This window comes from Capra hircus, chromosome 15 (genome assembly GCF_001704415.2).
Source record: "Capra hircus breed San Clemente chromosome 15, ASM170441v1, whole genome shotgun sequence".
Taxonomy (NCBI): domain Eukaryota; kingdom Metazoa; phylum Chordata; class Mammalia; order Artiodactyla; family Bovidae; genus Capra; species Capra hircus.
The window spans coordinates 3,078,346-3,091,839 of record NC_030822.1 but is presented as its reverse complement, the minus strand read 5'-3'; the positions used below and the strand labels follow the sequence as shown (position 1 = coordinate 3,091,839).

At 39.5% G+C, this 13,494-nt stretch overlaps 1 protein-coding gene and 1 non-coding gene across 2 annotated transcripts in view; both read left to right on the top strand.

Moving 5' to 3' along the window:
* LOC102169497 overlaps positions 1-6,501 on the top strand; it is a 38,313-nt gene extending 31,812 nt beyond the window's left edge. Inside the window, exons 4-5 of the transcript XR_001919195.1 lie at positions 5,896-6,043; positions 6,483-6,501. This is a non-coding gene — a transcript (uncharacterized LOC102169497). The remainder of the gene's footprint in view (positions 1-5,895; positions 6,044-6,482) is intronic.
* LOC102178842 (putative olfactory receptor 5AK3) lies at positions 9,548-10,495 on the top strand. The gene has a single exon (XM_005690305.1). The coding sequence runs from the start codon at positions 9,548-9,550 to the stop codon at positions 10,493-10,495; it is 948 nt and encodes a 315-aa protein (XP_005690362.1).

The following is a 13,494-nucleotide window of genomic DNA, read 5'->3' as shown; positions in this document are numbered from 1 at the left end:
CATATCTGAGGTTATTGATATTTCTCCCGGCAATCTTGATTCCAGCTTGTGTTTCTTCCAGTCCAGTGTTTCTCATGATGTACTCTGCATAGATGTTAAATAAGCAGGGTGACAATATAGAGCCTTGACGTACTCCTTTTCCTATTTGGAACCAGTCTGTTGTTACATGTCCAGTTCTAACTGTTGCTTCCTGACCTGCATAGAGGTTTCTCAAGAGGCAGGTCAGGTAGTCTGGTATTCCCATCTCTTTCAGAATTTCCCACAGTTTATTGTGATCCACACAGTCAAAGGCTTTGGCATCATCAATAAAGCAGAAATAGATGTTTTTCTGGAACTCTCTTGCTTTTTCCATGATCCAACAGATGTTGGCAATTTGATCTCTGGTTCCTCTGCCTTTCCTAAAACCAGCTTGAACATCAGGAAGTTCACGGTTCACATATTGCTGAAGCCTGGCTTAGAGAATTTTGAGCATTACTTTATTAGCATGTGAGATGAGTGCAATTGTTTGATAGTTTGAGCATTCTTTGGCATTGCCTTACTTTGGAATTGGAATGAAAACTGACCTTTTCCAGTCCTGTGGCCACTGCTGAGTTTTCCAAATTGCTGGCATATTGAGTGCAACACTTTCACAGCATCATCTTTCAGGATTTGAAATAGCTCAACTGGAATTCCATCACCTCTACTAGCTTTGTTCGTAGTGATGCTTTCCAAGGCCCGCTTGACTTCACATTCCAAGATGTCTGGCTCTAGATTAGTGATCACACCATCATGATTATCTGGGTCGTGAAGATCTTTTTTGTACAGTTCTTCTGTGTATTCTTGCCACCTCTTCTTAATATCTTCTGCTTCTGTTAGGTCCAGACCATTTCTGTCCTTTATCGAGCCCATCTTTGCATGAAATGTTCCCTTGGTATCTCTAATTTTCTTGACGAGATCTCTAGTCTTTCCCATTCTGTCCTTTTCCTCTATTTCTTTGCATTGATTGCCAAAGAAGGCTTTCTTATCTCTTCTTGCTATTCTCTGGAACTCTGCATTCAGATGCTTCTATCTTTCCTTTTCTCCTTTGCTTTTTGCCTCTCTCCTTTTCACAGCTATTTGTAAGGCCTCCCCAGACAGCCATTGTGCTTTTTTGCACATCTTTTCCGTGGGGATGGTCTTGATCCCTGTCTCCTGTACAATGTCACGAACCTCATTCCATAGTTCATCAGGCACTCTATACAGTGAATTAAAAGAATGTCTGGATCTTACTAGACCCATTCCTGTAATTTACATTTTCTTATAACAGGATTAACCAGAAGGTTTTTCAGGAAGGAAACTGTCCTCAAAGAGTATACATTGTTATATAATCTTTAATACAGAGTTTAAACTGAATTGTTTGTTGTGTAATTATCAGTTGGAGGCTTAAAGATAAAAACGTTTTATATGACTAAGACTAAGGAAGGTGGGGGGGGAAATGTTTGTCCTTTCCACCTCCTTGAGAATTCCAGACCCCTCTCTCCTTGAAGACCTCTGAACTTCTTATCAACCTGCCTAGGAATTGACTCTCTTAAGTCAAAAAGATATAGAGTGGAAAAAATAAATCAACAAATAAATGATCAGCAGATTTTTCAACAATAATACTTAACCAATCTCATGATGAAATTATTCTTTTCAAACAAACTGTTAACTACTCTGTGGTCTCCCCTCCATGTCTGCAGTTTCTAAATTAGTGGATTCAACCAACTATGGATTGCTGCTGCTGCTGCTAAGTCGCTTCAGTCGTGTCCGACTCTGTGCGACCCCATAGACGGTAACCTACCAGGCTCCACTGTCCCTGGGATTCTCCAGGCAAGAACACTGGTGTGGGTTGCCATTTCCTTCTCCAGCACATGAAAGTGAAAAATCAAAGTGAAGTCGCTCAGTTGTGTCCGACTCTTCACGACCCCATGGACTGCAGCCTACCAGGCTCCTCCGTCCATGGGATTTTCCAGGCAAGAGCACTGGAGTGGGGTGCCATTGCCTTCTCCAACTATGGATTAATAATAGTGATATTTTACCCATAGTGTTGCTCCCTGGAAGACCTCCCTAGCAAAGCTGTCATTATTTGACCTAACTGAAAGTTCATTTAATGTAAAGAGACTTTTTCCCCAAGGGCATTTGCTTAAAGAAATATGAAGTCATGCTTTAACACTGAAGCTGTTTACAGATGTAGGTAAGTGTTGAGCCAAACAATAAGAAAACCAAAAAGCCTAAAAATAAAAGCTAGAGAATGAAATTTTCACAAGGGTATGAAAAACTTCCAATATATTCCTGAGAATTACAAGACTGTGAACATCTGCAGGACTGTGAGCTGTCCCAGGGCTACATTCATTTTCAAGAAAGACTTAGGAAAATCTTAGACATGAACTCTAGCTAATCCTAAAGCCATACTTAAGCAGGAAGTCAAGGCTGATGACATTATAAATTACTTTTACTGAGGGTTGGTTGCATAATCCAACATACTCTCAGAGCTGGTTGGTAAGGACTGGGGAGATTTTTCCAAAAATTTCAATAAATCCTTTTCCAATTACAAGCCGACCACTAAAGTAATGGAGCAGAGACACTTCAATGACCACACATGAAAAGGAATATAATTTTTATAGGATTCATTCAGATAAGTCACTAAACACAAACATTAAGAACAACAAACAGCACCAGCAACAAAGCTAGAGAGAAAGAATAATCTGATTTCCAGGGTTGTCATATGTTATTATTACAAAATAATTATCTTGTAATTATTTGTAGTAATAATAATCTCCTCAGAATGAGGAGAGAAGCATTGCATGTGGAAGGTTAACCCTCCTCCAATTCCAGGAATAATGGAAAGCATTTTGCTGATATCATGGCAAGAAGGGCCCCACTTGGGAATGGGTGCCATCTGGCCAAGAAGATGCTGCTCAGTGTCTGCACACTGGGCAGGGGTAACGTTACCGCCAGTCTTCCCACAAGTCAGTTCAGTTCAGTTCAGTTCAGTTCAGTCGCTTAGTAGTGTCCAACTCTTTGCAACCCCATGAACTGCAGTGCTCAAGGCCTCTCTGTCCATCACCAACTCCTGGAGTCCACCCAAACTCATGTCCATCGAGTCGGTGATGCCATCTAGCCATCTCATCCTCTGTCGTCCCCTTCTCCTCCTGCCCTCAGTCTTTCCCAGCATCAGGGTCTTTTCCAATGAGTCAGCTCTTTGCATTAGGTGGCCAAAGTATTGGAGTTTCAGCTTCAGCATCAGTCCTTCCAATGAATATTCAGGACTAATTTCCTTTAGGATAGACTGGTTGGATCTCCTTGCAGTCCAAGGGATCCTCAAGAGTCCTCCAACACCACAGTCCAAAAGTATCAATTCTTCGGCACTCCGCTTTCTTTATAGTCCAACTCTCACATCCATACATGACTACTGGAAAAACCATAGCCTTGACTAGACAGACCTTTGTTGACAAAGTAATGTCTCTGCTTTTTCATGTCTGAAAAATTATTGCGGTTGCTTTTCTGACCAGGAAAGAGAGGGTGGGGACAGGATTCCTCACTTGGTAAAACAGAACTGAGACACGGCGATGAAACCCACCCACTAAGCAGCCCCAAGAAGTATAATTGGGGTTTGATAAAAAGGCAGAACATTTCAGCTTCCCTGGCCACCCAAGTTTTAATCAGAGCCCATGAGCACTTTCTAGGACTGTGAGGCTCTTGCCAACACAGGCTGTGTCTGCCCTGTGAGACTCTCACTGGACCTCACAGAGTTGGCACAACAATCCCCCGTCTCCTGGACCACTTAGCAGTTCTTCCTACCTGCTGGGCAGTCTGAACTCCTCTCTGTCCAAAAAGCACACCCATCTGATTCCCACCTCCAAGTCTCCTTAAGTTGTCCCATTTGCTTTCCCAACCTTCCCACGTGCTCCGCACGCACCTCACTCTTACAGGAAATCCTCCTGGATTGCCCCCTGCTCTTCCAGTTGGTGATGGACAGGGAGGCCTGGTGTGCTGCTGTTTATGGGATCACAAAGAGTCGGACACGACTGAGCTACTGAACTGAACTGACTTCCTGTTCACAGTATTTGCCTCTCAATGCTGGTCTCTAAAGTTAGTCTCATTTCCATGGTCTCAAACTATAAATTGTCTGAAGGCAAGGGTTTAAAGACTAGCTAATGAATGTTAAGAGCTTTGCAAGCTTGATTTTATTTAAACCTTCACAACCCTTCTGAAGTAGGCACTTTCATTGTCCTCGTTTTACAAGTGAGGAAGTTAAGACTCAAGACATAAATAACACACCCAAGATCACAGAGCTAGTGGCAGAATCGGACAAAGACCCATTGGGAAAGACCCTGATGCTGGGAAAGATTGAAGGCAAAAGGAGAAGAGGGCAACAGAGGATGAGATGGTTGGATGGCATCACTGATTCAGAGGACATGGACTTCAGTGAGTTCTGGGAGATGGTGAGGGACAGGGAGGCCTGGCATGTGGCAGTCTATGGGGTCACAAAGAGTCAGATATGACTCTGCAACTGAACAACAACAGTATTAAATGTTAATATTGAGAAATAAATATTTGAAGATTTTACAAGGAAGAGTTTTTGACTCCAAACATCATTGTAAAATCAAAAATTTTTAACAGGGCAACATATATAAACAGATAACTCACAGAAGAGGAGATACTAATCTTTCTTGGACATTGAAAAAGTTGCTCAGTCTGGTTTGTAGTAGAAAACTGTAAACAAAACTAAATTCTACTGCTCTTTACTTATCACAGTGACAAAGTTTAATAATATATCTTAGCATTTTGTTAGAGAAGATATACAGAAATAGTCACTTTAGATTTGCTAGATGTGATTTAAATGGACAGAACCTTATTCTGAAGGGCAGTTGGGAATATCTATCAACATTTATACTGTTCATGCCCTTTGACTTGGAGGTTCTTCTCCTAAATATCTTTCAATCCTAGAGACATAGTTCACACTTATGCACACTAATATATGTATTGTATATTTTTTTAGGGAAGATTGACAACCATCTAAATATCTGCTAATAGGGAAGAGAGTTTGGTTAAACATATTAAGCAATGCAGCTGTTCCATGAAATACTATGCAATAAGGTAAAAGTGAGATTTCCCTTTCCATGTAGATCACCCAGAAATATTATGTGAACTGCAGGCCACTGAAAAGTGTGAGTGATACACTGTCATTTGTATGGCTGAGGAATAAAGAATATAATATTGGTATGTTTGCAAATGCAATACAAGGCTAATCTGGAAGAATAAAGAAGTTGGGACAGTGATGTTCTCCAGGGAGGGAAACTAGAGATTAGGAATCAAGGGATAGAGGGGAGTTGTGTCTTATTCTATCCACTTTGGTACATCTGCATTTTTAACCATTTGGATGGCTTGTTTTACACCTCATCACCACCACCACCCCCTAAAAAAAGGAAGGCAAGGAGACAGGCAGGAGAAAGGAAGAAAGGAAAGGAAACGAGGGACGGGAGGAGAAGGAAGACAAGGAGGAAGAGAAAAACAGAGAGAGAAAAAGGGAAGGAGGTATGGTAATTTGTCAACAATGGGGCTTCCCTCATAGGTCAGTGGGTAAAGAATCTGCCTGCAGTGCAGGAGACCCAGGTTCGATCCCTGAGTTGGGAAGATCCCCTGGAGAAGGAAATGGCAACCCACTCCATCATCCTTGCCTGGAAAATCCCATGGAGAGAGGAGCCTGGTGGACTGCAGTCCATGGGGTCACAAAGAGCCAGGCACGACTGAGCAACTAACATTCAGGGCTCTTAACAAAGAAACCAAGTCCCAAAAGGCAGTAACACAAAGTTATATTTTCTCCCATCTGGAAATATGAACTTTTATCCAGCAGAGAATAACTAATCAATGCTGTTTTTTTTAATTCTGTCACAGCCCTGGAAACTCAGGTTCTCAAGGGACCCAGTAGAGATCCCTCAGGCCCCAGCTATAAGCTCCCAGATTGGAGGGAACCACATGGAGAGACGTGGTGAGCAGTCAGTCTCCACCAGTTGCAGAAAGAGAATCTGGAAGCAGCATCGGTGTAAGTTAAACAAAGTAATCCCATTTTTCAGCATCAGCCATGTATCATCCTAGTGTGTGCAGGAAGTGGCAGAATTAAAGGGGCCAGAGCTTCTCTGTGCTTTACCCCAGGACCAGGAGGATTCCCCTCACTTCCACTGATGTAATGGAAGTGGACTGCGAGAACTCAGTTGGACTGAGCATTGCCGGGGAAAGCATATAAATGAACAAATAATTGAATGACATATATATTCTTCTGGAGCTGGAAAAAAATGCATATTCTCTTTTAGGTGGAGTGTTTGGTAAATGTCTATTATGTTCAGTTGGTTAATTGGGGTCGTTATTGAGTTTTTCTGTATCCTTGTTGCTTTCTGACTAGTTTTATCAAGCATTGGAAGAAAAATGTTGAAGTACCCAACTATAACTATGTACCTGTCTATTTCTCCCCTCATTTCTATCAGTTTTTACATCATGTATATGGTAGCTCTCTTGTTTGGAGCCCATACTCAGGATGGCTTCCCTGGTGGCTCAGTGGTACAGAATCCACCCACAATGCAGGAGGCATATGTTCAACCCCAGGGTCTGGAATATCTCCTGGAGAAGAAAATGGCCATATTCACTCCAGTATTCTTGCCTGGGAAATCTCATGAACAGAGGAGTCTGGTGGGCTATCGTCCATGGGGTTGCAAAAGAGTTGGACATGTCTTAGCAACTAAAGAACAACAAAACCCTTAGGATTGCTACTTCCTCTTGACAGGTCAACCCATTTATCATTACACGATGTCTCTCGCTGTTCTTGGTAGCTTTCTCTGCCACAAAGTCTGCTTTATCTGCTATTAACAGATGAAGATGAGCCAACCTGTCATTTGTTTGATGTTTTCACAAGTATATAATTTTTCTTTTCCTTAAAATGTACGTATGTCATTTCATTTGAAGCAGGTTTGAGGATGCAGCGTTTAATTGTGTCATGCTTTTCCATCCACCCTGTCAAATTATTTCTTTAATTTCATGTTTAAATAGTAAATCTTGTAACAACAAAAAAGAAGAGAGAGCCAGCAAAGAGCACAAATATGGCTAAATACAATTTACTTTCTATTGTGGTTTCTAAATTATGTTTGCTTTTGCTAAAAAGCAAAAAGTTTAACACTGACTAATATAGTTCTCAGTGTACTCCACATTTCACTCAAACTGGTAAAATGTAACTGCAGCTATGTGTACGTACAATAGAATCTCTAGAGATGCCATTAAAAAAGTTATGCAGTGATATGTGATTTAAAAAAAAAAAAAGCTATAGATAAGTCAAAATAGAATTCTCAAAAAAATTCAAGTGGCCCAGAGATATGGAAATTAACAAAACCAGAAATGAAAAAGACAGAAAATGAAATATAAAATGCCAGACTTCAGCATTAGCAAATCAGTAAACCCATAGCATGTAAACAGTCATTTTATTTAGTAAACAATTAACGTTATGAATTTCCCCTTTAAAATGAAAGCAAAGTGCTGAGTTTACAAGTTTAAGTGAGATTTTCTTTCATTCAATGCCACAACTATGGATAAATTAGAGTTTTTCTTTCTGGCTTACTTCACTGAAGCTTATTATTCAGTGCTTGCTGTGTATTCTTCCTGATCTTTTTGCCTAAAGAAATAAAGAGAATGAAAGCATGAGAGAAAGTTTGATTTTTAAAAGGTTATAAACTCTACCTATTACTCTACACTTTGCTTTTCTCACTTGATAATATAAAGGGACACTTTTTTATGAGTGTATATTTATCTCTAAGATAAATATAAAGTCCTTTTTGGACTGAGTATTGATCCATCATATGAATCTGATGTGAGCTAGTTAACCTGATTTCCAAATTTTTGCTCTTGTAAATGGTGATTCAGTGGATATCATTAACTTCTAAGTAGTTCTGGGATTACCCATGTTGCAGAGGAACTGAGACTGAAGGGGGATACATCCTTTGTCTCTATTAACTGGTAGGATAAAAATTCAAGTTCAAATCTGCCAGTTTCCTTTCCACAGCCCAATGCTGAACAAAAATGAATCCTCAGAAGCACTGAGATCCAGCAGAGGTTAAGCACACCCAATTGTGCAAACAGTTGGCCTTTGTTCATAGTAGTTATTTGATTAGCAAAGACCTTCATCATAAATGAAACAAAAAATTTCATGCTGAGACAACTCAAACTTAGCATACACATTCTGTGTCAGATGAGAATGGTGGGACTTCCACTAGTTTCATTAGCTCTTAAAAGGGTCTTCCTAATGTCATACCTATACTTCACTTGAATTCAGAGTGATGAAAGTCAAGTTGATATAGTAAATGCAATAATAATTATCTTATCAAGATTCTAGATTAAGTGGACACCTGCTCTATTCTAGCTTCCTCTAATAAGTACTTGTATCTATGGTTGGATGCTTCTTAAAAGGGCTGCATTTCATCTATTTTACACCAGATTAACCTGAGGGAGGAACTTGCACTAACTTATCTCTTCTCAGCCTACACTAAAAATTGAATTGAAGAGAATAGTTTCTTGTCCTTACAACAAAGTTATCCCACTGGGCTGACTTCTCAAAAGATTTCAGCAAACCCATATGGGAGCTTCAGAGGAGCCCATGTCAACAGGAGGCTTAGTCTGTAATATTCCTAACACTAAAGAAAATGAAGTTGCTCAGTCATGTCTGACTGTTTGCGACCCCATGGACTGTACCCCACCAGGCTCTTCCATCCATGGGATTTTCCAGGCAAGAATACTGGAGTGGGTTGCCATTTCCTTCTCCAGGAGATCCTCCCAACCCCGGAATTGAACCCGGGTCTCCCACATTGTAAGTAGACACTTTACCATCTGAGCCACCAGGAAAGTCCCTAACACTAAAAGCACACCCTTACTAGCCACCTCAACTATGGAGGTATATAGGTGACTTAGAGTTATTTAGAGTGAGATTTCTTTACCCTGATATATATACAAAATGAGAGGACTGTCTGGCTTGTGAAGAATATCACGTATAGGGAAGTGCATGGTAAGAATAGTGGTACAGATTTTCTGAGGCCTTCAAACATATATGGTCATGAATAAATCTCAAAAATGTATTTGTCTAATTAAGATTCTACTAATTTTAACATCTAAAACTAAGTCTAAATAATAAATGGCTGAGGAAAACTATAGGTTGCTTAAAATGTATGTAATTATGTTTGACTATTGCTTTATGAAACTTTAGATATCTGAAATGTATGTTAATCTATGTTTCCTAGAATCACAGATTTTAGAAGTGAAACTGCTTCTGTGAAAACTTCTTTGTTTCAAAATGGAATCCAAGGCTTGCACGTTACTTTTATGTGGTGGTTTCTTATCAAGAAAATAGAAAGAATATTTGGAAAGAAATAAACCTTGTTATCAGTGATTGCCATAAAAATCTATTTCTTACAAAGTGACATAAAGAGTTAAGACCTTTTACTACTCAACAAATCACAAAGATTTCCTGTCTGTTCTTGGTCCTCATCTTGGTCCTTTCTAGACTTTTTTACTCATGACAGAAGGAAATAGCACTGAAGTGACTGAATTCTTTCTTCTGGGATTTGGTGCACAATATAAGTTTCAGTATTTCCTCTTCACTGTATTTCTGGTCATCTATGTGACTTCCATGGTGGGTAATATTGGAATGATCCTACTCATCAAGACAGATTTCAGACTCAAAACACCGATGTACTTTTTCCTACAACATTTAGCTTTTGTTGATATCTGTTATACTTCTGCTATGACTCCCAGGATGCTGCAAAACTTCATAGGAGGAAGCAAATTAATATCATTCAAGGGCTGTGTCATGCAGTTATTGATCTATGCAACATTTGCAACCAGTGACTGCTACCTCCTCGCTACTATGGCAGTGGACCGGTATGTGGCCATCTGTAATCCGCTTCACTATCCCATAGTCATGTCCCAAAGAGTCTGCATCCCGCTGGTAGCTGGTTCATACATCATGGGCTTCATAAATGCATCTGTGCACACAGGTTTTACATTTTCACTGGTCTTTTGCAAGGGTAATACTATCAATCACTTTTTCTGCGATGTCCCTCCAATTCTTGCCCTTTCATGCTCCAACATTGACATCAACATCATGCTACTTGCTGTCTTTGTGGGATTTAATTTAATATTTACTGAGTTGGTTATCATCTTTTCCTATGGAAATATCATTACTACCATCCTGAAGATGTCTTCTACTACCGGGAGGAAAAAAGCCTTCTCCACCTGTGCCTCCCACCTGGCTGCAGTCACCATTTTCTATGGAACCCTCTCTTACATGTACTTACAACCTCATTCTAATAATTCCCAGGAGAATATGAAAGTGGCCTCCATGTTTTATGGCATTGTGATTCCCATGTTGAACCCCCTGATCTACAGTTTGAGAAATAAGGAGGTTAAAGAAGCTCTAAAAGTCATATGGAAAAAAATTCTTCTGGGTTGGACCAAATTGTAAAATTCAGCACATCAAGTCATCCAGTAGAGATGTTTAAACACTATTTAATATTTTGAAATAGAGAAAATGCTCACATCTTAAACTAATGCTTCTTTCTTCAACAGATAATTTCTTTGAATGAAAGTAATATAGTAACTGGAGAAGGAAATGGCCACCCATTCCAGTATTCTTGCTTGGAGAATTCCATGGACAGAGGAGTCTGGCAGGCTACATACCATCCAAGGGGTCACAAAGAGTTGACCATGACTGAGCGATTGAGCATACAACATAGTAACATCTCATAGAAACATCTCATCGTCACATCTCATCTCATCTCTGCTTTTTTCTTGGACTCAGTTTGAGAAACATGTTCCACACGACCCATGAAAAGGGACTTTATTGAGATTATTTAACATATAAGTATGAATAGACATCACAAAGTATATAGTTATTTCAAATATGTTTCAGATATATTCTTAAAGATGAGAAAACCCCAATTTTGTACATAATCAATATTAAAATTGTAGTTCATGGTTTTCAATTCATTTAAACAAGTTCCCTAATTTGTCTACAAAGAGGCCCCTCATATGTTCGGTTTCAATTATTGCATAAACCTGAAATGTAAAATAAATGTATTGCACTGTAAAGGAACATGATAAATGCCCACCAAACCAAACAAAAGAGGAGGAAATAGGGAGTCTACCTGAAAAAGAATTCAGAATAATGATAGTAAAAATGATTGAAAATCTTGAAAACAAAATGGAGTTACAGATAAATAAACTGGAGACAAGGATTGAGAAGACGCAAGAAAGATGTAACAAGGACCCAGAAGAAATAAAAAAGAGTCAATATATAATGAATAATGCAATAACTGAGATCAAAAGCACTCTGGAGGGAACCAACAGTAGAATAACGGAGGCAGAAGATAGGATAAGTGAGGTAGAAGATAGAATGGTAGAAATAAAAGAATCAGAGATGAAAAAAGGAAAAAGAATTAAAATAAATGAAGACAACCTCAGAGACCTCTGGGACAATGTTAAACACACCAACATTCAAATCATAGGAGTCCCAGAAGAGGAAGACAAAAAGAAAGGCCATGAGAAAATCCTTGAGGAGATAATAGTTGAAAACTTCCCTAAAATGGGGAAGGAAATGGCCCCCCAAGTCCAAGAAAACTAGGGAGTCCCAAACAGGATAAATCCAAGGTGAAACACCCCAAGACACATATTAATCAAATTAATGAAGATCAAAAACAAAGAGCAAATATTAAAAGCAGCAAGGGAAAAGCAGCAAATAACACACAAGGGGATTCCCATAAGGATAACAGCTGATCTTTCAGTAGAAACTCTTCAGGCCAGAAGGGAATGGCAGGACATACTTAAAGTGATGAAAGAGAAAAGCCTACAGCCCAGATTACTGTACCCAGCAAGGATCTCATTCAAATACGAAGGAGAAACTGAAAGCTTTACAGACAAGCAAAAGCTGAGAGAATTCAGCACCACCAAACCAGCTCTCCAACAAATGCTAAAGGATCTTCTCTAGACAGGAAACACAGAAAAGATTTATTAACTTGAACCCAAAACAACAAAGTAAATGGCAATGGGATCATACTCATCAACAATTACCTTAAACATAAATGGGTTGAATGTCCCAACCAAAAGAGAAAGACTGGCTGAATGGATACAAAAACAAGACCCCTATATATGTTGTCTACAAGAGACTCACCTCAAAACAAGGGACACATACAGACTGAAAGTGAAGGGTGGAAAAAGATAATTCACACAAATGGAGACCAAAAGAAAGCAGGAGTAGTAACACTCATATCAGATAAAATAGACTTTGAAGCAAAGGCTGTGAAAAGAGACAAGGAAGGCCACTACATAATGATCAAGGGATCAATCCAAGAAGAAGATATAGCAATTATAAATATATATGCACCCAACATAGGAGCACTGCAATACGTAAGACAAATGCTAACAAGTATGAAAGGGGAAATGAACAATAACACAATGATAGTGGGAGACTTTAATACCCCACTCGCACCTATGGACAGATCAACTAAACAGAAAATTAACAAGAAAACACAAACTTTAAATGACACAATAGACCAGTTAGACCTAATTGATACCTATAGGACATCTCACCCCCAAACAATGATTTTCACCTTTTTCTCAAGTGCACATGAAACCTTCTCCAGGATAAATCACACCCTGGGCCACAAATCTAGCCTTGGTAAATTCAAAAACATTGAAATCACTTCAAGCATCTTTTCTGATTACAGTGTGGAAAGATTCGATGTCAACTAAAAAAACTATTAAAAATACAAACATATGGAAGCTAAACAACGCTGGGAGAGAAAGGCGGAGGGAAGAGGAAAGAAAGAAAACAGGGAAGAAAGACAAAACAGCGGAAGAAAGCAAGAGAGAAGCAGGAAGGTAATTTGCTACTAACAGGGAACTCTTTCAACAGTGAAACCAATAACTCCCTAAAGGCAATAACACAAAATTACATTTTCTCCCCTCTGGAAATATGAACTTTTATTCAACAGAGAATAATTAATGAGTGTTGTTTTTTCTGGTTCTTCCACAGCCTCTAGAAGCTGAGGCTAAGTAGTGATCCTTCAAACCCCAGCTATAAACTCCCAGTCAGGAAGGAACCCCACAGAGAGCCTTGGCAGTCAGCCTCCACCAGTTGCAGAAAAAGCCACGCCCCACTGCACTGCATGCAGGGAGTGGCAGGTGGAATGGTCAGAGTCAAAGTTCATCATGTTTTGCCCTAAGGTCAGGAGGAACCCCATCATCACTGGTGATGTAATGGAAATGGAGTGAGGGAAGTCAATTGAGAAAGCTCATAAATGAACAAATAATTGGATGAATCAATACATTGATCAATCACTGCATCCATACTCTATGCCCATAGTGTATTTTTGCATGGGTTATTATGGCCATTTGATGTACGCTAATTCAATACTCGTCCTCGTGCTGATGAATTTGCATAAATTTTCTCACTTGAACCTCACA